Consider the following 27,675-nt stretch of genomic DNA (forward strand, 5'->3'; position numbering starts at 1 on the left):
TACAATATAAAAAATCAAGATACGATGCTACAGACTACAAGCACAACGAAACCAGAGTGTTTAACCCAAGTACTCCTTGAGCTCTTCTGACTCTTCTAATAAAGTGTTGAAGGAAAAGGGGGCGAACGGCCAACCGGCGAACTCGGCAAACTTGGAGAAGGACTCAACCCAGGCCAATCTGAGGGAGTGCAACATGGCACTGGTGCCTTCCATCAGGACGAGAATGGCAATGGCTGTGCTGGTTAGCAGGTGGCGCAGGAGGATTTGTTCGTGGAGACTTACTGAGGAAGAACCACAAGTAGAAGCCGATAACGATGGCAATAACACCCAAGACACCAGTCATGGGAAGGACGTTGTTCAGAGTCATGTTCCAGAGCACAACACTGAGCTGCTGGTGAGCAAGCGACAGAGCCCAAAGACGGAGGTAGGAGGCAGTGTGGGAGACACAGTTCAAGCAGAATTCTGTTCGTCTTGTTAGCATCTTTTCCTTAGCAATGTAGAGCAAGTTACTTACCAATGGTGTGAATGACCTGGTGGATCATGACTTCACTGAACTCGAACTCCTCGTGCTCACCATCGCCGTGGAGGTCCTGCGTGATCATAGCGACGCCGTCGCCCTCAGACTCGTAGCTCGGCCGACCGTTAAGCAGCTGAGTCTCGTCATCATCGTCGCCATCCAGAGCACTAACCCGAGAGCTCTCGCCAATACCCCTATAGCCCTTGGCACGAGCGTGGTTGTGCTCCCAACGAAGCCAGAAGGGCTTCAGGAACAGCAGAATAGGAACTTGAACGACAGCAAGGAGCAAGAGAGTGACTTGAACGAAGCCCTGTCCGTTGTACAGCTTCTCGGGGGTAGAGCCAGGCGACAGGAACATGTAAATCAACATGTTGAGCAAGCCAGGAGGACCCTCCGTGACCGAGGGGTCGTACCAGTTGACGGTCCACTTGTAGATGATGCAAAGCACCAGGTAGCCGAAGATGGACTGGAAGAAGATCATGCCAGGAACGAAGTTGCCCCAGATGTCGACCTTCTTGTTGAAGTGCTTGGCGTTGACGTAGGAGAAGATCAAAGAGTAGGTCATGTGGGCCCAACCCAAAACGATACTCATCTTCATCTTGTAACTGTTGCTGAAGAGCAGGTCGTTGTCGGTGCCGTGCCATCTCCAGTCAAGACCGAAGGGGTAACGGTAACCGCTGTCGTTGAGCTTGCCGACGAGTGTCCTCGTCTCGGTGTAGTTGTTGCCAGCATCCCACTCCCAAGCACTGGGGAACAAAGTCATAGACTTGGAGAAGATATCGTTGTAGATGAGACCAGTGAAGAGCGAGAAGAGACCCATGACCAAGGCGATGTATCTGCCGTAGTACATCATGGCGAACAGTTCGAAGGAGACCTTCTTAAGAGGCTTCTCCCAGTAGATCATAGCGAGCGCAGAAAGCGTCATGATCACGGCGTGTCCGAAATCACCGAACATGACGGCGAAGAGGAACGGGAAAGTAACAATGACCGGGAGGGCCGGGTTGACCTCCTGGTAGGTGGGGGTACCGTAGGCGTTGACAATGGTCTGGAAGGCCTCGGTAAACTTGTTGGTCTTGAGATAAGTGGGAGGGGTCTTGTTGGTGCGGATCTCGTTGATAATAGAAGGCACCGACAAGCCCGCGCGGTTCGTAACGTCTTGCAGGGTCGACCGGATACGCGGGAGGTCGTTGGTCGGGCACCAACCCTCAGCGATAAGTGTGCGACGGGCTCGGTCGTACGAAAACAGATTGAGCGTGTTGTAGACGGCCTTCTCCTTCGTGACCAAGACCATCCACGCAGACAGAGCCTGAGAAATCTGCGACAGCTCCGCGTTGAGGGTCTGCTGAGTATTGCGAAGGACGTTCTGTACATCGTTAAGGCGAGCGTTGACCTCGTGGATCTGGTCGCGGCGAAGGTCGCTGTTCTCGTCGACGTTGTAGACCTCGGCACCCATGGACTCGGAAATCTTGCGAATCTTGGCCAGGATCTCCTTGCCGTGGGCGAAGATGACGAAGACGTTCTTGTTGATCTCCTCGTTGTTGGTGGGGTCGACAAGCGGCTCCGGGATCTCGGACTGGTTCATGTACAAGTTTCCGCGGAGGGTTCTCCAGAGGATGCGCTCGAAGGACGCGACGCGGTCACGGTTGATGACACCGGCGACGAAGCCGATGTTCATACCGGAGAAGGAACGCTCGACATCAGACGCCGTGTTATGCTGCTCGACGTCCTGCAGGAGGGGAGCATCGTCGTTGTCGGTGGACGCGCGGATCTCCTCGACGTTGCCGTGGGCTCTGTCAAAGAAGCCGCCGGCCTCGCGGAGGACCCAGCGCCACTCGGTGAGTTCGACCTCGCGCTTCTTCAGGGTCTCGTAGCTGTCGTTGAGCTGATAGACGCGCTGTTCCAAGCTCTGGCTTCGCTCGGCGAGCTCGTCAATCTCCGAAGTAGAGGGATTCGCGAGTCTTTCCGCGTCGACATCGAACTTCCTGAGAGAGATGCCGGCCTTCTCCATCTGAGCGTAGAAGTATCCTGGCAGACAAGTGTTAGCTCGATATCGTTCGTGTTCGTCGCGAGCCGGGTGCGGCTTGGGGTGATGACGTACGCAGCTGGCGTTCGACATTATCGAGCCTTCGGATCTCCTGTGTGAAGGTACGCTGGAAAGCGCTGACTTCGCCATTGAGCTGGAATCGGTGTTGGATGTTAGCTTCGATGACGCAAATGATGTTGATGTGCAAGGGGGTTGGTTTGGCGACGTACATCGCGGAACTGGAGCAGACCAAGCTCTCCGAGTGCAGTGACAACCTCGCGACCTATTTCGTTGGAAATGTACAGCTGCACCATACTCATGTTCGCCGAGCGAAACATGGTATCCTGTGCCGGAGCCATCTTGATGTGTGGCGGTAGCTCCGAAGCCGTACGTGGGTGGGTGGTTGAGTTCAAGCTTGACGATTACAAGGACCAAACACGGGAGCTGCCAACTTGATGTCGTTGCCTCCTTGGAGAATGGGGCTGAGCCGGAGAATCGGAGGGCTAATTATTCCGAAGCTCAGATAAACGAGGTGTGGCGCGAACTAAGGTGGGCCGTGGCGGTGCGTTTTCCCAGCAGATATTTTTTTGCGATTATCCACCGCAAACTCTTCACGATTCTTTCCTCTACAACACCAGACAATTTGAGAAACTCTTCATCGCAACTCCTCCCGCCTCGCGCGTGCGTACACTTCATATTTTGAAGTCGCAAGGGAGCTCGTTTATGGCCAGTCAATATCATGAATGTGCTTGGCCGAGTTTGAAGCTTGCATGCGAACGAGCAATTCGAGGAGCAATACTTCTGCGATCTTGAACCATCTCTCTTCTGAGCCATGTTTAATGACTAACCTACCGCAGCGATGGCGCTTTCGAAGCTTTGTTGGCGGTCCGCAAGGACACAAATGGTCAATCAAAGTCAATATGACGCCTAGAGCAAACCCCAAATACCCTGCCAAGGGTTATTCTCCGTCGTGTTACAAAGTCTTAGCCTTGCGATTAAGAACTTTGCGTCAAATCAACGAGATACATCCTGCCACCGTAGAAACTACTTTTTTTGAAGAGCCACGAAATGTTTTATTTATTCCTGTCTGCTAGACTAAGCGGGTTCAACATGAATGCCCGCTCAAAGCTCCTTCTTTTCACCCTCCGCAGGGGCGGGGGTCTTAGCTCCTGCTCCGGCCGGTACCTTGACCTTCGCCTTGCCCTGCGGGCTCTGCTTGGCCCTCATGAGGATGAGTCCCAGAACGGAGGTAATCAACTCGGTGACGAGCGTGACCATGCCGTTGCACGCCAACTGCCAGGACACGATGCTCACGCTGCCCATGGGCGCCTTGGGGAAGGACATGAGCCACTCGGCGTAGTATGGGAACCAGCCGTACGGCAGCCAGAACATGGGCTCCTTGGAGTACCAGAACGGCAGGCCGTACTGGGGGACCTTTGTGACGGCGAGTCGGACGCCGGTCAGGTAGGTGTCGAACTTGGATTTCGATGCTTCCTGGGATTGCTCTGTTGCAAAGAAAAAAGCGTCAGCGGTGTGTCATGACAGATTTTGGGGAAAAGCCTCTCCGGGTTCCCGAGGGAGGGGGTCCAACACGTACTGCTCTTCTCCAGCTGGTCCAGCAACTTGTCATGCGTCCGACGCAGCTTCGCCCACCTGGCGAACTCATCCTGGCTGCTGGTTGCATTCAGCTCCTTTCGCGTCTTCAGGAACTCGGCCTGCAGCTGGCGGTGCTGCTTCGCCGCCTGCGAAGTCGACACGGGGAGGTAGTTGATCAACGTCCAGAGCTAATGGCGAGCAAAAGTTAGTCGAGGGTCGATCTTTCCGCGATCGGAGTCTTCCAAAATGCATGACTGACCAGATTGTTGATGGTGTTCGCTCCGATCGTGTTCACCAGGTGGGAGACCACCTCCAGCACGAAGATGATGACGAGTAGAGAGGGCATTTTGTGTCGGTCGGTGGGCGCGCTTGAGGATGAGAAAAGTCGCAAGCGGTCGGTGAGGTAGGTATCAAAGGCGCATGCTGCGCTGGATGTTGCGTGGGCGAGGGCCGGTCCAGTGGTTTAATCGTGCAAACGGTGCGTGACTCCGTAAGGTAAGGTCTCTTTAGCATGAGGAAAACGTGGTCCTATGTCATTGCCCCGCGAATTGCATCTTAAGCGGGGACCCGAGCCACTGTGCGCCTCACGCCTCACGGTTCACCCAACCAAAGAGCCGGGCCAACCTTACCTATCATCTCATCTCGATCAACGGCCTCAACGTCGAACTCCGCGGTTCATCTATATCGTCATCATTCGTCGCAGTCCGGCGTGCACTTCGGCGTGGGCTCCCAGACATGCCTGATTCCGGACGACCGTAGCCCAACGCCACTGCAATGTCGAGAGCACTGGATAAGCATGTCATCGCGGCACTGAAGCAGGGCGACCACGACAAGATCTTCAACGACATCGCGGGGCTCTTCGAAACCCGGCCGGACGATCGCCTTCTCGAGATCGAGATCCTCGGCGCCAGCCACCCCCTCGGCCCGGGGGAGAGCTTCCTGCGCGACGACAACGCCGTCGCCGTCCCCAAACTCCGGCTCGTCCAGGCCTTCGTCGTCGCCCGGCAGATCCTGCAAAGGCACCTCGGGGAGGATGGTTCCGTCGAGGCCCGCAGGCTGAGGTCCGCCACGAGCGCCCTGCTCCTCATGGACCCGGAGCACCTCACCGCCGCCAACACCAGGAAACGGCTCCTACGGGACGAGGTGTCCGCGGGGGGCGACGACGTCGCGGAGTCGGCGCTGGCGCGGGAGAAATGGTTCGTCGACAGCTTGCTTACCGGAAGGCTGCACCGGCACACGAAGTCGCCGACGCTATGGAGCCACCGGCGCTGGCTGCTGGAGCAGTTTCGCGAGGCTGGGCTGCCTGTCGCGGTTCAACGGGATGTCGAAACGGTCATCATGGTGGCGGGGGAGAGACATCCGCGCAACTACTACGCGTGGAGTCACGCGCGGTGGATGACGGGGGCTTTCCTGACCGATTCTGGGCAAGAAGGGCTGCTGTCTCTCATTCAAAGCGTCAAGAAGTGGTCTTTCAGGCACCGTAATGACGTATCGGGATGGTCGTTCCTAGTTCATCTTCTGGCCAAAACTCAGGACGACAGCAGCAAGGAAGCCTCAAGGTCGGTATTCGAGGAGACGCTTGACTTGGCCGATTCCTTACGATGGGGAAACGAGTCTGTATGGTGGTTTCTGCGCACTATGGCCTCAAGCGCAGCATCAGGGCAAGATGGAAGAGAACAGTTCATGAAGACTCAAGAGAGGCTGGTAGCCGCTATGGCCGAAGACTCAGTAGAGCTTAAAGTGTTACGAGCAGCACGAACTTGGTGCGATGTGTACAGTACGGGCCCAAGCGCATCGGAACGAAAATGCGGATAACATTGAAGCTTAAAAAATCTCGAGGTCGCGTGTCTGGCGCTTGCGGCGTTGCCGTTCGGATTGGGAGGGTATGTCGAGGACCCTTGAATTCTGGCTTCGTTTGCTTGATGTTGTCCTGGGTTGAGCCCTGGACTTGGTCCCATCAGAACGGGTACCAGCGCGAGGCGTGGCCGGAATACGAGCCTCTTGTCATGCTACTGGGGGCAGACTTTAGAAACGAGATATTGCCGAGTCTCGAAGATGGGAAAGTTGTCCGTACACCTGGCATCACATTTTCGGTCAGGCAGCCTGGAAACTGCTCAAGCCGTGAATCCGTGTGACTGCGGCAACATGCCAGTTTGGTTTTCCGGACTTTTCATGCGCAGTCAATAGGCCATAATCGGCGTGAAGTCCAAGCAATTAAGAGCATAGTACAAAAGGGAAAAAATGAAGGCAGATATTCACAATATTCAGAATGTTCGCCATATATCGCAGAAACGCATACCTCTTTCTAATTGGTGCATTCCCCGGTTGATCAGATCAAGCTTAGCTGGTAGCCACCACAGACTCGCGGGATGTCGGCGATAAGAGGCTGAAACTATTGGTGACCTGGGCCCCTGTTCATCATGTCCACATTTGGACGCCCCTGTTCTCCTTCAAAGCTCGCCAACAAACGCGAAGATCTGCGGACTGGTGGGTGGAAGCATCCGTCATGTTCGCCTCATCAAATCGCCTGCGGAGGGCGAGGGCCCCGGAGTTACGGCATCCGACTTCACCAGAGGAAACGTGCGTTTGCCGGTGGGCAGGACATCTGCTGCTGGCCAAATGGATGGCATTGCCAGCTCCGGGTTGTTGTGGGCTTGACAGAGTACCGCTCTGCAATAGACCGGCTGGGCGTTTCTTTCACCAGAGTCTTGAGCGGGAGAGGGTCCAAATCACCCGTTGAGACAACAGCAACTCTGTACCGCCGCGACAGCTTTAGATGTTAGAAAGACGTCGTAATGGGTCCAGGCTTTTGCGGCGGGGAGCTGTCAGTTGTAAAATTGACAAGAGAGAATCTTGGGCGCAAGAGGAAAAGGCTGGGAGTCGGGTAATTAGCAGTAGGGCTCAGGTGGCTCGGGGCAAATTGGACCCTGGGGCCAGCGGCGCAAGGTCGATGAGTGTGATGATTTTCACAGCAAAATCGAGGGTCGGTGGTCCACGTCTGTGTGATTTGAGTTGGGCGATCTCCTGTCAAACCCCGGATAGGAATCCTTCACTGTCGGGCCTATGCATGCTGAATCAGCGGGGATCCCCAGAGGCAAACGAGCAAAAGCGGAAGTTGAGAGTCGGGAAAGATGAGAGGTGACGGAAGAAAGGCCGAAGAAGCGAGGCTAGACGGCTTTTGGTGACGAGGGACGGGCAAGATTGCGTTTGCGGTGGGATGCAGCGGATGGCTCCAGGCCTGCGCGAAAAGGGCACAGAGCAGTCGACGACTCGAGGTTGAGGAAAGAATTTCCCGAGTATCCATCTGGGTGCAAGGGACCGAACTTTGCGAGGAGAGCACGAGCCAGGCGCAGCGCCCGCTCTCCGTTTGATTGTTTGGCTGACGAGGTCCTGAGCAAATTGCCGTGGTCGAGGCCGCCGATGGATGCACGTTTCCGGAGCTGGAGTCGGCCGACAGAGTTGTTATTGTTGGTTGCAGTCGACGCGAATCTTGGGTGAAAGAGGCGGCGGGTTGTTGAGTTTCCCACGGCCACGGATAGGGCTTCGAGGCTGCGATAGTGAGACAAAGGTTAAGAGCGCAGGTCTGAGGTTGCGCAATGTCGAAGTCGATGGGCGAAGGCCCAAAGAAGCCAGCCTCCGTTCTGGCTGCATGGGATCGGCCTGGAGCGAAGGGCAGATGGACAAGCTTGGCCTGGAGAGGACGACCCGAAGCAGCATCGAGGGGACATTGAAAGTGGAGCGGTCTCCTCAATCTTAAGAGGCGTCCCCCTTGTTTTCCTAGCGCTAAAGCAGGCAAGGCGGCTTCTTCGGTCTCGTGGCTGCGTCTGGCGATGATTTTCTTTCTCTTTCGTATCTGGCCCACGGTAACGGTTGACGAGGCCGCGCAAGACGAGTGGGAAGAAGGCGCATGAACCACGAGGCTGTGGCTTGGCGAGAAGACGTGAACGGCAATCGAATAGGATCCGCGATCTTGGCTCTGGGTCCTTCTTTATTCCCACGGTCGCTGTCGAAGGAGCGAAGGAAGGCAGCCGCATGCAAATGGAGGTTGCGGATTGACTGGCGGCGTGATAGTAGACTGTGGTTTGTGGGAGCAACAAGAATGATCGATGGACGGGTCCCCCTGAAGTCGACGTCCAAAAGAGGAAGTGAGTTGAGAGCCGAGAGGAGAAAAGATAGCCAATCAGAGAGAGGAATTGGCAGAGAAGCAAACGGCCGTTCATCCCATGAATACAGAATACACCGGGAATACCTCTGTTTATTCAGGTCCGTGAACGTTTTTGCGGCGTCTTGTCAGTGACTGACAGCCGCTGACTGTCAGCACCGTCGGGTCCCGTCTTGATCGTGTACCTGAGGTACCTCCTCCGGCCATTCCTTGCGGCAAAAGTACGTGCATAACGACACGGACCAGGTGCCCCATATTAAACCAGCCGATGGCAGGGTTACAAGGGAAGGGATAGATAGCTTCACTGGAAACTTGGCTTAACCGTGTTTTTGTTTTTTACAGGCAATATGGAAACCATGATGAAGGCATAATTCGGTGAACGGAAAGGAAGAAAAGAAAATCAGAGACAGATATTTGACTCGAGTCACAGACCGAAATACAAATATCGGAGCCGGTTGGAGCATCAACCAGGAACAACAGCAGTAATTAAGTTCCCCTGCGCGATTGCATGCATGTGTGCAGATCTGACCTCCCCATGGCTCCCCATGGCTCTCCATCGAGTGCAGAAACGGGCAGGCGAATCCACTTACACCGGGCCGCTAACATAGCCAAGTAGTCAATTCAACCAATAACCGCCGCAGACGCCCAATCTCTTTCAGCACGTCTCTTTCCCTTTCGGACGCAGCAGCAAAAGCGAACCGAACCAGACCAGACCTTCCAGTGGTGGTTTGGTGGTCCAGCCATGTCTGACCATTAAGCAACGCCGTCTGCCATCCACCCCCCATGTCAGCTTGCCCATCAACACCACGCTGCTGCTACTTGTCTACCCCGGCAAGCAACAGACCATTCAGCGCTGCCATCGTCGCTACCCTAGACTCTAGCTCGCCTGGTCTTGACAAGCTGCCCACGCCTCCTCCGGCTCCGATTCGTACATCTCCATATCTACTCCCCACGATCCCCTCCCACGTCTCCTCTTTCCCTCTTGCCTCTCACCCTCCTCCTCGCCAACCTCTCCGCCACCCGAGGGGCTTCTTCTTCCTTTTCTTCTCGACCTGCCCGCCCCATCTTGATTTAATCCGAGCTTCTTTTTTTGTCATCGCACAGATATAGACCGGAAAGAGCACAGAAAAGAGAGAGAGATTATCGTCGTCTCTGTGTGCTTGTCCATCGCTTCCCTTGCAGAGCGAAGCACGAAGCGCCGTCCCTCACCATTTACGCCTGTCTCATTGTCTTGCATCGTGTCTCTGGCACTCCTCGCTAGTGGCGTTCTCAGTCGCCCATTCACCGATTCCATTGTCTTGCCCTTGGTTCGACTGGCCCGCGTACAGCATTTTCGGATCATTTCGCCAAGATCACCCTCCAGCATTACCCATTCCTCCTCGTATACCTACCCGCCGACTCCCCCTTCGGCTTCGAAACTCGTTCTAGCCGCTTTACATGCGCAACACCTAATTCTTAATACCATAATCTGTCCTCCATCGCGGAGTCTGGCACCCGCACCTACCGCCGATACCCAACCATCACGATAATTACCTGCTCCGAGCAACTAGACTATCCGCTGTCAATTGCTCGCCGAGCTGTTGTCCCTTGGTTCAGACGATTGTTGCTCATTCACTTGTGCGACATCAACCCTTATATAAAAGCAAACATCCGCACATTCTCTCTCTCGATACCTCGGCACGAACTTAGCTGCCCGGCCTAGGCGACCGACCAGTTCCCGGTTCCAAAATGCGTTCGACCCAGCTTTTGGCTCACCTATCGCTGTTTCTCTCGTCCGCCAACGCCTTCTACTACTTGGATGTTCCGCAAATCTGCCCATTTGTCGATGGCTGCAAATCTTCGGGGAAGGAGGCAAGGGGTCAGGAGACGCTCGCAGCAGATGTGGTGAATGCCATCAAGGCTGTCAAGAACCCGGCATTCCACGTCGGCCCTCAGATTAGCGACAACTCGGTAAGTGGAGAGAATCTCGGTTGTTGGATCTGACCAAGGGACCCCATGGCCATATTCAACTAGCACCACATCATACACTAACATCCCTTCAAGGCCCAAGATGCTCAGTCCGAACGAGTTGCCCGCGAAGTGGATCGCCTTACTCAGAAGTACGCGAGGTTTCAATCAGCAGCAGTAATCCGCGAGAGAGCTCGCAAGACTAAGAGACAGAGTCTTTACCGCATCATCACTGCCGCAGACACCTCCCTCAAGAACGCCGCCCCCGTTGCTCAGGATGGCACCGACTTTTCGTACTTCGCCCAGGTCAAGTTCGGTTCCAAGGCCAAGCCGTTGTGGATGCTCATCGACACCGGAGCAGGTACCAGCTGGGTGATGGGTTCTTCTTGCAAATCATCCGCCTGCGAGAAGCACGGTTCCTACGGACCCAGTGACTCGGACACCCTCAAGGACCTTGGAGAAGACTTCTCCGTTGCTTATGGCTCTGGCTCCGTCAAGGGTCAGAAGATCTCCGACAGCATCTCCTTCGCCGGCATGAACTTCGATTTCCAGTTCGGTGTTGCCAACGAGACCTCCGAGGACTTCAACCATTTCCCGTTTGACGGAATCTTGGGCCTTTCGATGGCCGGTGGAGAGACCGAGAACTTTGTTCAGGTCGTCGAGAACTCCAAGCAACTCGATGCCACTGTTTTCTGTGTTTACTTGAGCAGAGCTGCCGATGGGCCGAACGCAAGTGAAATCAGCTTCGGCTCCTGCAACCCTGACAAGTACACCGGCGATTTCACCTACACCGCTGTTGGCTCTCAGAACGGCGACTGGGCGATTCCCGTGGACGGCATTGCTTACGATGGCCAGAAGTCCGGTGCGGCCGGCAAGCTCGCCTACATCGACACTGGTACGTCCTACGTCTTCGGCCCGCAAACCGATGTCGCCGCGTTCCACAGCAACATTCCTGGCTCCTCTTCGGACGATGGCACAACTTTCAAGGTGCCGTGTGACAGCAACAAGGACGTGACCTTCACGTTTTCCGGTGCAAGTTATGTGATCTCCCCTAAGGACTGGAGAACCCAGAACTCGGACGGCACCTGCACGAGCAACATCTACGGCCACGAGGTGGTTGCGGGAGCCTGGTTGCTTGGAGACGTCTTCCTGAAGAACGTTTACGCGGTCTTCGATAAGGACCAGAAGCGTATTGGTGAGTCTACACAACATGTCAAATTGCCATACTTCATGCTGACTGTTCCGCAGGATTCGCTACTAGGAATGATCCAGCGCCAACTACCACTACCAGTAGCGCCGATTCCGATTCCACGCCCGACGTGGTAAACCAACCCGGCATCACCACCCTCGTCTCTTCGAAGGCAACTGCCACACCCTCTCTTGGCCTCGGCGGCCACGAAACATCTGCCACTGCCGCGGCGGCATCCACCACAGGCAACTCGCAGTCTGGAGCGGTCTCATTTGCCTCGCTCTCTCACGTCAACGTGGCCGCCGCCGCGTCGATCTGCCTCTTTGCCATGTTTGGACTGTACTAAGGAGCTTATGTTTTTTTCAAGCGCTGCAATCTCATCACGGTCGGGATTACGGAAAATTGGATTGGTTATGTGCACATGATACCCCAGAGGGACCGACACAGACGGCCCCCTACAAGATGGCCATTGTAGATATTATTTTTTAATGCAAATAAAAGCGTCTGATTCTTACGGCCACATCCAGCTCCCGATCTTGATCAGTGAATGCTTGATGATTCTGTTCCATTTTATGTGAACACGCTTCAACTACGTCTGATTCAATACAGCGCTTTTTAACTACTCGTTACTTTGATACAGCGCTGTCAGTATTTGCTCTCAAGATTTCTGCAACATATGGAGAATATCTCCCTCCCGTGGTTAAAGGGGTATCCCGGGCAAAAAACCACCTCGCAGCCTATCAACCAAACCTACCCCCTTAACAACCAATTATCGTTTAATTGCATGTCGTGGTACATCATAACGTCAATCGTGACCTGACCCTCATCCGCCACTCATGACCGACGACAGACGCATCGAGACCACGCCCTTGAACTCCCCTCCTCAGGCGTACTAAGCATGCTGATCAGACATGAGCCTGAGGAGGGGAGTTCAAGGGCGCGTGTCTCGGCGCCAATCTCGAGGTTGAGTCTCGCTCTGACGGGGGAAAAGCCCAACTGGGGCAGGTAGGTAAGTCACCGAGACGCACGCCGTGAGGGTGAGCCCCTAAACTCCCCTCCTCAAGCGTCTTCAGGAGATCGCGTCTGAAGCTCGGACGGCGGAGGAGGGGAAACCGGAGCCGTTCTTCCAGATGGGGATCGGTCCTGGGCTTGAGGAGGGGAGTTTAAGGTCAACATCTCCGGATGCGTGGTGAAGCAAGAAACCTGGGATGTGCTCGTCCGGATACGAGAGCGTCGTGAGCAATCTCTTCTGGGGCACTTCCCGCGGAGCTACGCGAGAAGAGAGTGCTCACTGCGTTCTCGTATCTGGACGAGCGTGTTTTGGGGTCCCGCCGAGCTTGATCATCGTCACCTTCGTCAGTCTGTCTCCCTTCCTCCATAGATCTCAAGGGTGAGTGTCTCGCGTCTCACATCTTCATTTCGCCGTGCAGACCCGACGCGGCGGCCCTGACGGCCTCGAGCCCGCCGACGTCGGCCTCGAGCATCCTCAGCGCCTCCCTCGCGAAGGGCGCAGCCTGCGCCCTGACGCGCAGGCTCCAGAGGTACTCCTCGACGCGCTCGGCGTAGTACATGGCCTCGGCGTCGTCGTCCGAGGTGGCCCACAGCAGGCCGGCGAAGGAGCCGATGGCGGCGAGCTGGGCGGAGGCGGCGAAGCCCCAGAAGGACTGGATGTGCTCCATCTGCAGGTTCGAGATGATGTTGGAGGCGGCGGCGAGGCGGGCGCGGGCGCCGGTGCGGATGGCGGCGCGCAGCTCGGGGGGCGCGTTGGAGGATATGTTGCGGACCAGGGAGCGGTGGAGGGCTAGGTCTATTGAGATGTAGGCGAGGTGGAGGGAGCCTTTTTTTGGTGTGAGTATGAGGGGCGGGTGATGTTGGAAAGAGAAGGGGGGGCTTACCGTTTGCTGAGAGCTTCTTCAGGCGGGTTTCTTGGAGTTGGAGGGCTTCGGGGAGCTTGGCGTACCACTCCCGCAGCATCATGACGATGGGCTTGGCCAGCTCGGCGACGCCGACGGTGCCGATCTGGTCGAGGGTGCCGCCGCGGCGGGTGGCCTTTGCGGTGTAGAAGATGGCCAGGACGTCGCTGAGGATGAGGGAGAGCTCGATCTGGCGGAGGAAGAGCTCGCGGCCGACGACGACCTCGGCGCTGCCCTCCGGGTCGTGCTCCTCGTCGGCGGCGTTCTCGGGGAAGTCGTCGACGCGGCAGGGGCGGACGTCCCAGTCCTCGTCGAGGCGGATGTGGGAGGGCCGGCCGTGGACGAGGGCGCCCCACTTGTCCTGCATGAAGAGGGCCCAGGCGAGGCGGCGGCGGAGGCCCTTCTCCCAGTCGGGGATGGCCCAGTCGGTGCAGTCGACGTGGAGGCCGAGGCCCTGGGCGAGGGCGACGAGCTGGGCGGTGAAGGTCCAGGTGTTGTTGCGGAAGCGCTGCTGGACGAGGAGGCCGGCCTGGAGGGTGGAGATCTTGGGGCGCTTCATGTCGTCGGACATGGTGCGGAGGGCGAGGGCCTCGAGGGCGGCCTGGTCGGGCTGCCATGTGGAGGTGGCGAGGGTGCGGTCGTAGAGGGACCAGTCGAGGGCGATGAGGTAGACGGCGGCGAGGAGCGGGGGGGAGAACTCGTGGTAGGAGCGGGCGTACTTTTCGAGGAAGACCTTCTTGTGGAGGATGGGGAAGGAGGGGTGGACGATGCGGAAGTAGAGGTTGACGAGGGTGGAGCCGAGGGGGTGGACGAGCTTCTCGATGGCGTCGAGGTCGGCGATGCGCTGGGGCTCGGAGGAGGTCTCGCGGTCGCGGTGGATGAGGAAGACGGTGTTGTCGTCGAGGCGGCGGACGGCGCGGGCGGAGGGGTCCTGGGGCCGGTGGAGGTCGAGGAGGGCGGGCTCGCGGTAGGAGGTGTTGCCGACGTGCTCGGAGTGGGTTTTGAGGTGGAGGCCGAGGGTGCCGTCGAGGAGGGAGGTCGGCCGGGGGGAGTGGAAGTGGGCGATGTTCTCGGAGCCGGCGAGGGACGGGGAGAGGGCCTCGAGGAGTTCGGGGGAGGGGTGGTGGCTGGTACGAGTGTGACACGGTCAGTACGGGTGAGTTGGACGAATGAGATGTGTGGTGATGGTCTAAAGAGGAAGGACATGACACACAGGATACACGGAGAATGACATCTCGTACAAGGGGGGTAAGGCATGAGTAAGTGAGAATGAGATATAGTGAGACAAGATGAGATAAGATTAGATGAGATAAAACAAAGCAATGAAAACTCACCTCATCTCCTCTTGAGGATCCAGAGGCGCCGGGCCGGGCGCAGGGCCGGCGGGCGCCGAGACAACAGATCCGTTGGTCTGGGGTCTCACCTCCGGGGGGTCTGTGGCCTTCCGGCGCTTGCGCGGTAGGGGCCCGCGGAGATATGTGCACGGCTGGCCGTGGAATGAGCACATGACGCACTTGTCGCGGCCATCCTCGCGGACGCAGCGCGTCTTGCGCTGACGACATATGTCACAGGGGCGGCTCTGGGCGGGCCCTGTTGCTGATGAAGAGGCGGCGGCGGCTGCTGCTGCTGCCGCCGCCGCCGATGACGACGAGGGGTGGTGAGGTGTGTCGGAAGAAGAAAGTTGAGATTGCGGCGGCGGCGGCGGCGCGGGGTCGGCAGAGGCGGAGGCGGGGGCGGAGGCGGGGGTGGTTGTTGTGCCGTAGGGCGCAGGTGCGTCCATGGTTCGGCGGGCGGGACCGGGCGACGGGCCGGCGCGGGGCTGGATGTGTGTGTGAGTGGGTGGGTTGAGATAAGGCAGGGTGAGATGAGTGATGAGAAGTCCAGATAGTGATTGTGTGAGGTGAGAGATAAGGCCGGTTCGTCGTGATGTGATTAGTGTGTAACGTAAACCCGGTGACACACAGTGAGGGTTGATGGTTGAGAGTGAGATTGGAATAAAAGGGTGTGAGTTTCCCTACACCAGTGCTGACGGTCTTTTTTTTCCTCTTTCGCAGAAGCTCCGGTTCGGAACTGTGTGACAGAGCCTCCTCCCTACAGCGCCAACGCTACCGCACGACACGCCTAGGATGGAGGGTGGACAAGCGGCATTGAAGGCTTGGTCAACTGGACTCGAGTGACGTCCGATCAGTGATGGGCAGCCCTGTCTTGTTCGGTACTTGAGCCCGAGTCGTTCCTGCCTTTAACCAGGCTGAGCTTGAGCTGGTCGATGAGTCGAACAGACGGACTTTTCGAGGCGCGAGTCTCTCTGAATATCTCCAGAAACGACGCTGCAGAGGTTCCAATGCCAATGGGCTAACACCGGGGCTCTTCCGGCGATTGAGCGGCTCTTCCTGAGGTAGGTCTTATGCGTCGTCTGATTTGGCGTGGGCTGAGTGCTGTTATCGCAACGCTGCTTGCTTGATGAGTGGGAATTTTTTTTCTCTGATAAGTCGCTCACCGTCATTACGCCGAGCAATGCGCGTGGGATAAGCAGGGGGAAACTAGACCGGTTTGGAAAGTAGTATTCATGTATGTTTTCTGCAATAAGAGGCAAGGATGGTACATGACAATACTTTCGCATTTCCAAAGCGCCGTCCTGCTTCCCGGACCCGCACTGAAGCAAGTGCAAGTGAGCCTGAACCCACGGTGCCGCGCCCCTGTCGCTGTCGCCGGGTACGCGGACTGTCCGGTCCCCTAAAAGTGAAATAAGGGGTACGTACCTCCACTTGAGGTCAGCTTGCAACGTCGACCGCAAGAGGCCGACAGTAAACGTCCAGCTAAGCTACCTGCTTGCTCCTTCAAAACATTGTCCAGAACATATCACCCAATTCACCAAACGAGCTCCAAAGTCTACGATCGATACACACACACGGCGCGCGCAATCCTCACACGACCACGGAAGCCGCTCTCGAGTCCTTCCTCATCCCGCCCTCCTTTCTTCCTTCTTTGTTTCCCGGCGGAAAATGACAGCGCAATAACTTACAATGGCCAAGGCCCGTAAGCATGGAGCCCACCGAGACGACTCCCATCCGGGCGCTGCTCCGGGCCCGAGCGAGGAAGACAGAAGCCTCCTCGCCGACGACCCTCTCACCCACGATGTCCACCACAGCTCCGCTGGCACCGCCGCCGCCGCTGCGGAGGACAGCTACTTCATGACGAAACAACAACCCACCTCAGCGCCGCCGCTCCGTCAAGCCCTCCGATCCCCCGGGACGCCACGGACCCCGAACCGCGTCCGCTTCGACCCCATCCCTTCCATCGTCCAGCCCTCGCCCCCGCGGCCCTCCATGACCGCCAGCAACGCCTCCGGCAGCGCCCGCCAGAGCCGCGACAGCTTCGACGTCGACGACGAGCTCTTCCAGCACGCACCCGGCTACGACGAACACGATGACCACCACCGCCGCCCTCTGCTGACCGACATCGAGGCCCCCTCCGTCGCGCTGGCCAATAGCCCCTGGGGGGATGAGGACGTTGACGAGTGGGCCGAGGCCGAGCGCAACCGGCCCAAGTCCGGGCTGAAGATGGCCTTCATGAATATGGCCAACTCCATCATCGGCGCCGGCATCATCGGCCAGCCCTACGCCTTCAAGCAGGCCGGCATGCTGGGCGGGATCTTACTGCTGCTGTTCCTGACAGTCGTCGTGGACTGGACCATATGCCTGATCGTCATCAACAGCAAGCTGTCCGGCAGCAACAGCTTCCAGGGGACGGTGGAGCACTGCTTCGGCCGGACCGGGTTGATAGCCATCTCGGTCGCGCAGTGGGCTTTTGCGTTTGGCGGCATGGTTGCCTTCGGCGTCATCGTGGGCGACTCAATACCGCACGTTTTAACGGCCATTTGGCCGGACCTTAGGGAGATGCCTGTGTTGGGACTGCTGGCCAACAGGCAGGTCGTGATTGTGGTTTTCGTACTAGGCATCAGCTACCCGTTGACGTTATACCGGGACATTGCAAAGGTGAGGCTCGTTGAGGTCTGAGAGACGAAAAGATGCTAACTGCTCTCGTAGCTGGCAAAAGCGAGCACCTTGGCCCTCATCAGCATGGGCGTCATTGTCGCGACGGTTGTGATTCAGGGGGCCCTCACGCCCAAGGCAGACAGGGGTTCCTTCACACCCGCCCTCCTGACCGTGAACTCTGGCATTTTCGAAGCCATCGGCGTCATCTCATTCGGTAAGACTTCGCATACTCGTCAAACGACCACCCACTAACATCGAACGCCAGCCTTCGTCTGCCACCACAACTCCCTCCTCATCTACGGCTCCCTCAAGACGCCCACAATAGACCGCTTCTCCCGCGTGACGCATTACTCGGTCGGCATCTCCACCGTCGCCTGCCTCATCGTCGCCCTCGCCGGCTTCCTCACCTTCGGCGACAAGACGCTCGGCAACGTCCTCAATAACTTCCCCGCCGACAACGTCATGGTCACCATCGCCCGCCTCTGCTTCGGCCTCAACATGCTGACCACCCTGCCCCTCGAGGCCTTCGTCTGCCGCGAGGTCATGTTCGAGTACTTCTTCCCCGGCGAGCCCTTCAACATGAATCTCCACCTCATCTTCAGCTCCAGCCTCGTCGTCTCCGCCATGGTCATGAGCCTGCTGACCTGCGACGTCGGCGCCGTCTTCGAGCTCGTCGGCGCCACCTCGGCCTGCGCCATCGCCTACATCCTCCCCCCACTGTGCTACATCAAGCTCACCACCCGCTCGTGGAAGACGTACGTCGCCGGGGGTATCGTCGCGTTCGGGACCGTGGTCATGGTCATCACTCTGATACAGGCGGTCGCCAAGATGGTCAGCAGTGAGTTTTCCCCCTCCCCCTTTTCGACTCTCGTATGGCAACGCAAGACTAACCTACGGCACAGACGAAAATGGCCCGGCCAAGTGCATGTAAAAATATGTATTACTAGAAAGTACGCATGCGGATGGCATGGAGTTTTGTATAGAATCAGGACGCTGGGTCCTCGGGGCTCGACGCGGGCGCAAAGTCTTTTTTTCCAAATAGAGTCCCTCGCGGTCTGTACAACACGGAGACGACGAGAGAGAGGGATTTGGTTCAAGTCTACATATGTGTTTGTTATATATGAAACTCTGCGCAGTGTAGCTGGAAATTTTAAAAAGGCGTTTTTGACAGCTGTTGCACTTTCTGTGCTTTGAATTGATGCGTTCGAGCCAAGGCATTTGGGTATTGGAATGACGATTCATATAATCTCTACGTAGTTCTAACCAAAACACTCGCTGGACCTACCCAACGCTACAAATCTAAATCTATCATCTATCAACGGAAAATAAAACATCACATGTCAAACATCCAAAACATGCGAATGTAGAAAAAACCAAGCAAACCTCAGAAGCCTACTCCGTCTCGATAATCAGCAAATCGTCGTACGGCCCGACAATGTCCCCCTGCGCCACTAGCATCTTGGCCACCCTCCCCCTGACGGCGCTCGCGATCTTGATCTCCATCTTGTTGGACTCGATCCAGACCAGGGCGTCCCCGACGTCGACCTCGTCGCCGACCGCGACCTCGCACTTCCAGCACCGGCCGGGCATCTGGCTCTTGACCCTCTCGCCCGCGACGACGGCGTCCACCTCCTCTTCGACGAGCCTCCGCTCCGTCTCGGGCGGGTGATACGGCTGGAGCAGCTCCTCCATGAAGGGCACGGTGCGGATGGCCTCGGCGCGGGCGGCGCGGGTGGCTTCGATCTCGGCGCTGTTGGCCTCGAGCCAGGCCTCGTATTCGTGGAGGTCGAGGCTTCCCTTTTCGATCTTGACGAGGTCCGTCATCTTGCCCCTGGCGATGGCCGCGTCGAGCTCGGTCTCGGAGACGGGGTAGAAGGAGATCCTGTCGAAGAGGCGGAAGAGCCAGGGCTGGGCGTTGCGGGAGGCGGCGGAGGCGGCGACGTCGTCCCAGATGGGCACCGTGCGGCCGACGAGCTGGTACCCGCCGGGGGAGTCCATGCCGTAGATGCACATGTACTGGCCGCCGATGCCGACGGCGCCGCGGGGCGTGAAGGAGCGGGAGGGGTTGTACTTTGTGCCGAAGAGGCGGTGGCGCGGGTCGAGGGGTACCGCGCAGGGAGCGCCGAGGAAGACGTCGCCGAGGCCGAGGACGAGGAAGGAGGCGTCGAGGAAGATGCGCTCGACGTCGTCGCGGGAGCCGAGGGCGTTGAGCTGCTGGAGGAAGTCGATGTTGCTGGGTAGCCAGGGGGCCGTGGAGCGGATGGTGGCGGCGTAGCGGGCGACCGCGGCACGGGAGACGGAGTCGTCGAACGCGAGTGGGAGACGGAGGGTACGGGAGGGGAGGGAGGATGGGACGGCGGTGCCGAGGGAACTCTCGTGAGCGCGCAGGGCGGAATGGATTTTGGAAGGGGATGTTCCGGGGGTGTATTGGACGTGGAGAGTGCGTACGCCGGGGGAGAGATCGAGGACATGTGGGATTGGGGATCGTTTGTGGCGGTCAATGAAGAAGAAGATCTGGAAGCTCTGGCGGAGGCAGAAGACGTCCTCCGTGCCGAATTCGAGGAGGACGGAACTGTCGCCCGATTGGCGAACGGTAATGTGGCGGCCGGCGGTGCCGATGTTCCCGAGGAGAGGGTTTCCTTCAACTGGAGCAGAGCCGGTGATGAGGGAGGCATCTTCGGGCTTAAGACGAGTTAGGTTACCGATGGATTCCTCGAGGGAAGTCTCCAAGGCAAGTGCTGCATCAACGCTGATGGGCTTGAGCTTCACTCTGTCGCCTGGACGGAGCTGGCCGAGCTTCCACATCTCAGCCGAGGCAACGACACAGAAGACGACGAAGCCGCCTAGGCTGGGGCCATCACAGGTGAGAATGACTGCTTCGTCGCCTGTGAAGCTGACGCTGCCGACGGAGTAAGGACTGTCGTGGATGTTGGATGGGTGCAAGCCAGCTTCGCCGCCGGTGGGCCTGGCCCATTGAGGCTTGGGGCCGTCAAGACGTATTCCGACACGATTGCTATTGTAGTGAACAACCCACTCGCCGCTGAATAAAGTATCCAGGCCGGCCTGAGTGAAGTGTTCGGGGGCGGAGTGCTGACCGGGGACAACGCCAAGTGTCCAAACACCATTCGTAGGCGGAAGCGGTATGTCAGGACCGACAACCTCAGACACGGCGCTTGAGGTCATGCTACCTATCGGGAGAAGGTCACCGGCGCGTAGGTTCCGACCATTGTGACCTCCTACCTGTCCCAATGCAAAGGTTGAGCGGGAACCAAAGATCTCGGGAACATCAAGCCCGCCACGGATGGCGATGTAGGTTCGGTAACCAGATGTTGGGGCGCCAACGACGAGCGTTTCCCCCTTACCAACACTGATTGCCTTGTTCTGTTGGACGGACTTGTTGTTCAATGTGACCTCGGCAGGTGCGCCGGTGATGGCGACGAAGGCATCAGAGTGAAAGAGGAGACTGGGCCCTTGAACGGTGCACTCCAGACTGGCGGCGCGAGAATCGTTACCAACGAGTCTGTTACCGAGTCTGAGGGAGTAGTCATCGAAAGGTCCTGATGGCGGAACACCAACGTGCCACAAGCCCCTGCGGCCGGGGTAGTCTTGGACCGCAGTGAGGGTGCCAGGATCGACAACCTCGACCAGGTTCGCATCGAACTCAAAACTGTTGAGCGACGTCGTCGTGAAATCGCCAGAGTTGAATATTTCGGAGTCCACAATGCTTCGCAGATATTCCAAATTGGTCTCCACTCCAGTGATCACCGTGTTGTCGAGTGCTATGGCCAGCTTCGTGATGGCCTCTGTTCTGTTTGCACCAGTGGCGATGATCTTGGCCACAAGAGGATCATAAGACGAAGACATGTCCATGCCGGCCTCGACCCAAGTGTCGACGCGCACGTCGTCCGGAAATGAGACATCCAGAATGCGGCCCGGGCAAGGTCGGAAGTTCTGAAGAGGGCTCTCGGCGTAGACACGCACTTCGATGGAGTTGCCCTTCACCTCGAAACCCGTCGCCTGGCCCTTGAAGATGCTTTCGCTGTCCCCAGACGCTACTCGGATCATGCACTCGACCAAGTCCAGCCCCGTCACAGACTCCGTCACAGGATGCTCAACCTGCAGCCGGGTGTTGACCTCCAGAAAGTAGAACTCGTTGGCGTCGACATCGTAGATGAACTCGATGGTGCCGACGTTGCGATACTTCACCGCCGAGGCGAGGTCGACAGCGGCCTTGTGCATTCTTGCCCGTACCTCAGCTGGAATAAACTCAGCCGGGCTCTCTTCGATGACCTTCTGGTTCCGTCGCTGGAGTGAACAATCGCGTTCGCCAGCGGAAGTGACAGTGCCCTTGCCATCGCCAATTACTTGCACCTCGATATGGCGTGCGCGCTGGATGAAGTGCTCGACAAACATGCCTGCGTCGCCAAAGTTGGCCTGAGCGAGCCTCTGAACACTCTCGAATGCCTCGATGAGAGACACAGAGTCGTCGCAACGCTTCAAGCCAATGCCGCCGCCGCCAGCAGTGCTCTTCAGCATCACCGGATAACTGATGCGCTCAGCCTCTGTCACGGCCTCCTCGATACTCCTCAAGAGGTTCTTGCTTCCCGGAACGATGGGAACACCTGCATTGATGGCAACATCGCGAGCGAGGTGCTTCAATCCCAGTTGCCGCATTTGATCGGCAGTGGGACCGATCCAAATAATGCCTTCGGCTTCGACGGCGGAGGCGAAGTCGGCATTCTCGGCCAAGAAGCCATAGCCCGGGATGATTGCTTCTGCGCCGACACTTTTTGCCAGAGAGATGATTTGCGGGCCGTTGAGGTAGGTCTCGGAGACAGAGGCGCCCTCCAAAGGAAGAGAGATGTCGGCGTTGCGTACGTGTGGGGATCGTGCGTCGGCAGAGGAGTGAATGGTGATGGCCTTCAAGCCGAGACGATGAAGGGTTCGAATAATGCGGACGGCAATTTCTCCACGATTGGCTATAAGAACAGATTTAATACCGCTGATTTTTGAGGGTGCGCCGCCAAGTTCTGCTCCCTTGGTCGAAGATGCAGAATTGAGGGACTGAATGAAAGCACGCCAGCCCCCAAACGATGTGATGTCGGTCGCATCCTCCAGACCATAAGGCTCGCAGACGAACCCGGGAGCCCAAGATCCGTCTTCAAGCTCAACGGAACCAATACCCAGAGGTGAAGATACTGTCTTCATGAAGCTGGACATCTCCGAGGTGGGCAAGCTCCAGACCTCGACCTGGATGGCGCGACCACCGGACGGGACACGCTTGAGGCCTGGCTTTCTTACTTTTCCGTCGGTGATGAGAGAATAAAACTTGTAGTTGGGTGAGGTCGTCGTCGCCGTCTCTAGTGTTGCTCCTCGAGACGTCAGGTCTTTGTTTAAGGGGAACCCCGTCAGGTGAGCACCTACCACCACAAGACGAGTCGTCTTCGGCTCGCCAGCGGCGACGGAGTCAGATTTCAACGTCTCCAGTCTTTCGATCTTGGTCGCTCCAAGAGGACGAGGGGACGTGGATAGCCATTCTCGAGCAAACTTGAGCAGCTTGGGCTCCTCCCAGGTGGAAGAAATCAGGGTGACACCAAACGGCAACCCATCCGCTCGAAACCCAGCGGGAATCGAGAGGGCGGTCCAATCCATGAAATTGACAAAGTTGGTGTAAGTGCCCAGGTAGGCGTTCTCTTTGATAGGCTCCCGGGCCAGGTCCTCGATGGATGGAAATGTCGGCGCTGTGGGTACCAGAATGGCATCGAACTGGTCAAAGCGGTCTTGGATCTCGCGGGTCAGGTCTTGACGGAGGTACTCTGAAGCGAAGAGATCTGCAGCATCGAAGTCCCGCGCCTTGAGGATGATCTCTCTTACGGTGGGATCCATGTCACCGTCATGGGCCTCAATGAAGTCCTTGATCGCCGCATAGCGCTCGGCAACCCACGGGCCTTCATACAAGAGACTTGCCAGCTTGAACAGAGGAGAGAAGTCTCTAGGCTCAAGCACCCATCCCAAAGCCTTCGCTTTCGCCAAGGCTTTGGCGTACGCGGCAACTTGCTCTGTCTTGCCAAACCAGGGAGGGTTATCACAGACAGCCATCCGCCGACCTTCGGAACATCCTACGATGCCTGGCCTTGTCCTGGAGAAGGAGTCTTCTGTGTCGAAGCCCTCAGCAGCGGACAGCACCGTCTCGGCATCGTTGACCGTCAGCGCGAAGATGGACACGCAGTCAAGGCTCCGACAAGCAGGCACCACTCTCGTCGTGCTCAGAGCGCCCCTAGTTGGCTTCAAGCCGACAATGTTGTTCAGTCCTGCAGGCACTCTGCCACTGCCAGCGGTGTCAGTCCCCAGAGAAAAGGGGACGACTCCCCTGGCAACGACGACGGCGCTGCCGGAACTCGATCCGCCACTGACCTTGGTGGGATCAAATGAATTGCCAACAGGACCATACGGAGACCTGGTGCCCACGAGGCCGGTGGCGAACTGGTCGAGGTTGGTTTTGCCAAGCACGATAGCACCGGCGGCCTTTAGGCAGGCGATGACGGTGGCATCCTTGTCGACGGGACCGTTTGCGAAGCTGGGGCAGCCGGCGGTTGTGGGAAAGCTGGCGACGTCGATATTATCCTTTGCGGCAAAGGGGACACCGAAGAGTGGTAGAGTAGCACCGGATGAGCGCAGGGATTCGGCATAAGCCCATTGTTGCTCGATCTGGGTTGGCGTAGCCAGGGCGATCCAGGCGTTGGAGTTCAATCTGGCTTCAGATTCGCGGAGGGCCAAAAGTCGGAAAAGGCCGTCCCCGGATTCCTGGGCATCTCTCCATTCGGGGATGGTAAGGGGGAAGGTGTCTTGGATGGTGGAGCCTATGAGGAAGGGTGAGTTAATGTTAGTAAGACCCAAGCGATCGGGATGCCCATATGCACGTGTGCGACAGGAAGGCGGAAAGGTCACGTACCCATTATGGATTATACAGCAATATGCGAGAAAATGCCGGAGAAAATCTCTTCAAAAAACAATGCTAAAGCGAGCGAGCAATGTCCACTCCTGAGATATACTCAGGTCCTCGATGGCCCTTCTTATGAACAAACTGCTCTCATCCGAAGCGCAAGATCATGGGCGTGGCCGCCGTCCTCCCCAGAGGTATACTTCGGCAAAGCCTTCGGGCAGTCGTGTAAGTCGCCGGCGGGCTTTGGGACTGTTGTCCATTGATTTTCATAAGGCTGGCCGAGATATCGCGTGGCCGATCCAATGATGGGGCGTAAGAAGGTTTATCGCAATGACCGCCTGACTGCAAGCGAATCGGTCGAGTCCCTCTATGCGGCGCCCTGCGATCGTTTTGCGGGCGTGAGAGCTCAGTATGGTTGAAGGTCTTGGCTTTTCTGGAGATGTTTGCAATAGAGCTCGGCCAGGCCGGCGGCTTTGGGGAAAGTTGTGGAGGGTCGCCGGCGGGGTGAGGTCGGATTTGGAGAACAGCTGGATGCTGGCCCTACCAGCCGGTGCCGGCCGGCCCCGCTTCAGCGATAGTGTGGGGGTCAACTTGATGAAGCACTATCGAGGATTACCTAATTTTGGACATCGTTGCCAGCTGGAGCCAGGGGCAGTCGTATTCTTGTGGCTTGGCAGTAAAGAGCCTCCAAGATCACCAACGAAAGGAATGGTTCCCCCGCCAGCAGGACCGCCACAGCAAGGCAGGGTAATTTACGGATACCGATACGCTGCTAGGCTTTCACAAAAACAACAATTCCTTGTAGGGCCGTTGGCGTCGGCTGTCGCGTCTCTCATCTCTCGCCTCTCGCACAGACGAAAGCGGATCGTCAGACTGGAGACGAGACGACAGATCGCTTCCTTCCGGAAACTCAGCCCTTTCGCTTTCCCCTCCTACTCAAACAAAGCTGACGTACCCGCTGTGCGCCGCCGTCATCTCATCTTAGGCTTCAACGTTATTTTGGAAGTCCCCGGCGACCGGACGGCAGGCAGACCGGAGTTAGAACAGGATTCGGAGGCGGACGCATATCACGCAGCTCCCGTTCTGTCCGCTGTCAAAGGAATCATGGACGTTGTGGCTTGTGGAAGACGCTCACCCGAGACTAAAGTAGGTACCTAGGCACTAAGAAATGGACTTTGGCGTCTCAATAGCCGCCTCGCCTCGGCTTCTCGTCGCTTCGCCTTTCGGTAAAGATGCATGGTGCTGGTAATGAACCAGTAGTGACTGGCTGGATATGCCGGTTCGCTGGGCAAATCCAAAAAGCATCTCATGACCCCGGACCATATGTTTCCTCTCACCGTCTTTCTGGGCCCGGAAATGGCGAGCAATCCTTACTGCGAAAAAAGCGAGAAAACCGAAAAAAAAGGACTTTTACCCCCTGGTCGAGGATGAAATAGACGCCGCTTCGGGCACAAACAGCCGATCACCGCCGCGGCTTGATTGGCCGTGGGGCAGGGATGCGAGTCGATACGGCAGGGATCCCCGCTGAGCCTGGCGCTTGCGCCTCTTCCCCGTCACAAAAATAGCCAACCAGAACTGGAGCATCCGGAGCCGAGGGTTGTCTTGCTGCGTGCGACAGCATCCTTCGTGCCATCGCGGTTATTCCATCGCACGCAGTCACACTGCATTGCATATATTCTCTGCTTAGCGGCGCTTCTCGACCAAACACGCCCGCCATCTTGGTTTAACATTTTAACCCCTCACTCCACGGCAGAAGACAACCCTGCTCAGCGTTGCAACACCACTTCCGATTCTATATAGCCGCCGCCCCCATCTTCTCGAAACTTCTTACCACTATTTTCCCTCTTGTTGTGTTTGAGTTGCTTGTCTCATTCTGGGAGGCTAAGGTCGTCGCCTGGTCCCGATTCAAGCAACCCGTCTGTTGGCTCTTAACCTGCGCCGCAGAACCGCATCTCTCACTAATTCACTCCTCGTCCGATTCGAGACCTGCATCACGTGCGTGGTCATCATGTCTACTCAGACTGGAACTGCCTCGAGGAGGCCCAAGCTGTCTTTGTCCATCAAGACATCGCCGGCACCTCACACAACCATCAACAGGTCCTTGGCCCTTGTTGATCCCAAGTCCCCGACGACCTTCAACACCCTCTCCAATGTCTATGCCACCGCCATCGGCAGGTCGACGCCTGCCCTTTCCGAACCTTTGACCGCCATCGACGTATCAAAAGATCTCATGACTCCTCAACAACGGATCCAAACACCGTACGCCGTCTCATATCCGGAGACACCCTTGACGGCTCATCCTCTATCCCCCGCCGCATCCATGGAGATTACCTTTCCAAGCACCATGACTGCGACTCCTCCGTTGTCAGCCGGCCCCGTGGACGGTCCTCAGATGTTTGGCTTCTCACCCATCGACACTCAAACTCCTCTGACGGCCCTGCTGAATGACCAACCTACGCCTCGTTCTCTCCGCAAACGCAACAACCTTACTCTTTCTGCCATCACGCCTCCTTACACCCACCCTAGGTCCCTCCACAGCATCCTCCGCAACTCGCCGCTCCCTCCTCCAAGCGCCAAGACCCCTATTTCACCTCGCCGACAATCTCTGCGCTTGCAGGAGAAGGCCGCCCGTCGTGTGGCCTACAACAGCCCGATCGAACAGACCATCATCACCAACACTTATACCAAATCACACATCGACCTGCTCATCGAGGATGCATCGCCCGCGTCACCAAGGACGGCCCAGGAGCAGAACAGCATTCTGGACATCGCGCTCGCTTTCACTGGAAACGAAACCCTGGACGGAGGAATGACACCGGGTCCCTTTGAGGAGATGCGTCGGCGGATGGCTGGCCTTGCAGCAAGCTCGCCCGTGGTGAGCAGTCCCGCGGTATCCAGCCCGGCAGGCATCAGGAAGAAGAAGAGAAAGGAAAAGAAGCGCCGCTGGGTGTGGACGATCGGCAACCAAGAAGAGGACCCAGAGAACCTCGGCGGCGCGGTGGCGGCTTTGCGAGCGGCTGAGGCGGCTGCCAAACAGACAGAGCAACAAACCAAGCCCGCGCCTCCCTCGGTGGAGATCCAAGCCTGCAGCGATCTCCCGACGCCTAGCGTCGAGACGTTCGATGAGGCTGGGGACGTCGAGATGTCGGACACGAGCAGCGTCTCGTGCGGCCGGGGGCCAACACCCGGGGACATGGAGGTGGACCTGTCGACGCCGACCCTGTACAAGCGTTCGGCGTCGCGCATTGGATCGGTGGACCTGTTCAACCCGGACACGGGGAGCAGGAGGGACACGCCGATTCCGCCGGATTTGGTGGTTGCATGATGAAGGATCTAATTTGAGGATCTAATTTTCCGGCGAAGGGAGCATTTTGAATTTGAATGGGTATA

General features: G+C 57.4%; 8 protein-coding genes across 8 annotated transcripts; 4 read left to right on the top strand and 4 right to left on the bottom strand.

Moving 5' to 3' along the window:
- Nucleotides 1-60: 60 nt before the first annotated feature.
- Nucleotides 61-2,899, bottom strand: CkaCkLH20_03844 (vacuolar ATP synthase 98 kda subunit; the record flags this gene model as incomplete). The annotated part of the gene is made up of 5 exons (XM_038886563.1): nt 61-233; nt 283-462; nt 515-2,542; nt 2,616-2,694; nt 2,771-2,899. The coding sequence occupies 5 exons, from the start codon at nt 2,897-2,899 to the stop codon at nt 61-63; spliced, it is 2,589 nt and encodes an 862-aa protein (XP_038748405.1).
- A 763-nt stretch (nt 2,900-3,662) lies between these two features.
- CkaCkLH20_03845 (CHD5 domain-containing protein) lies at nt 3,663-4,482 on the bottom strand (the record flags this gene model as incomplete). The annotated part of the gene is made up of 3 exons (XM_038886564.1): nt 3,663-4,045; nt 4,138-4,324; nt 4,396-4,482. The coding sequence occupies 3 exons, from the start codon at nt 4,480-4,482 to the stop codon at nt 3,663-3,665; spliced, it is 657 nt and encodes a 218-aa protein (XP_038748406.1).
- Nucleotides 4,483-4,910: 428 nt separating this feature from the next.
- CkaCkLH20_03846 (uncharacterized protein) lies at nt 4,911-5,951 on the top strand (the record flags this gene model as incomplete). The annotated part of the gene is made up of 1 exon (XM_038886565.1): nt 4,911-5,951. The coding sequence occupies one exon, from the start codon at nt 4,911-4,913 to the stop codon at nt 5,949-5,951; it is 1,041 nt and encodes a 346-aa protein (XP_038748407.1).
- Nucleotides 5,952-10,026: 4,075 nt separating this feature from the next.
- Nucleotides 10,027-11,780, top strand: CkaCkLH20_03847 (eukaryotic aspartyl protease; the record flags this gene model as incomplete). The annotated part of the gene is made up of 3 exons (XM_038886566.1): nt 10,027-10,248; nt 10,342-11,440; nt 11,494-11,780. The coding sequence occupies 3 exons, from the start codon at nt 10,027-10,029 to the stop codon at nt 11,778-11,780; spliced, it is 1,608 nt and encodes a 535-aa protein (XP_038748408.1).
- Nucleotides 11,781-12,840: 1,060 nt separating this feature from the next.
- On the bottom strand, nt 12,841-15,127 carry CkaCkLH20_03848 (uncharacterized protein; the record flags this gene model as incomplete). Its single annotated transcript, XM_038886567.1, has 3 exons — nt 12,841-13,271; nt 13,330-14,474; nt 14,682-15,127. The coding sequence occupies 3 exons, from the start codon at nt 15,125-15,127 to the stop codon at nt 12,841-12,843; spliced, it is 2,022 nt and encodes a 673-aa protein (XP_038748409.1).
- Nucleotides 15,128-16,370: 1,243 nt separating this feature from the next.
- Nucleotides 16,371-18,273, top strand: CkaCkLH20_03849 (transmembrane amino acid transporter; the record flags this gene model as incomplete). The annotated part of the gene is made up of 4 exons (XM_038886568.1): nt 16,371-17,342; nt 17,394-17,556; nt 17,608-18,180; nt 18,245-18,273. 4 exons carry the CDS (start codon nt 16,371-16,373, stop codon nt 18,271-18,273), a joined length of 1,737 nt encoding a protein of 578 aa, XP_038748410.1.
- Nucleotides 18,274-18,734: 461 nt separating this feature from the next.
- Nucleotides 18,735-24,239, bottom strand: CkaCkLH20_03850 (urea carboxylase; the record flags this gene model as incomplete). Its single annotated transcript, XM_038886569.1, has 1 exon — nt 18,735-24,239. One exon carries the CDS (start codon nt 24,237-24,239, stop codon nt 18,735-18,737), a length of 5,505 nt encoding a protein of 1,834 aa, XP_038748411.1.
- A 2,054-nt stretch (nt 24,240-26,293) lies between these two features.
- CkaCkLH20_03851 (uncharacterized protein) lies at nt 26,294-27,610 on the top strand (the record flags this gene model as incomplete). The annotated part of the gene is made up of 1 exon (XM_038886570.1): nt 26,294-27,610. One exon carries the CDS (start codon nt 26,294-26,296, stop codon nt 27,608-27,610), a length of 1,317 nt encoding a protein of 438 aa, XP_038748412.1.
- Between the last annotated feature and the right edge of the window lie 65 nt (nt 27,611-27,675).

Source organism: Colletotrichum karsti, assembly GCF_011947395.1.
Source record: "Colletotrichum karsti strain CkLH20 chromosome Unknown Scaffold9, whole genome shotgun sequence".
Lineage (NCBI taxonomy): Eukaryota > Fungi > Ascomycota > Sordariomycetes > Glomerellales > Glomerellaceae > Colletotrichum > Colletotrichum karsti.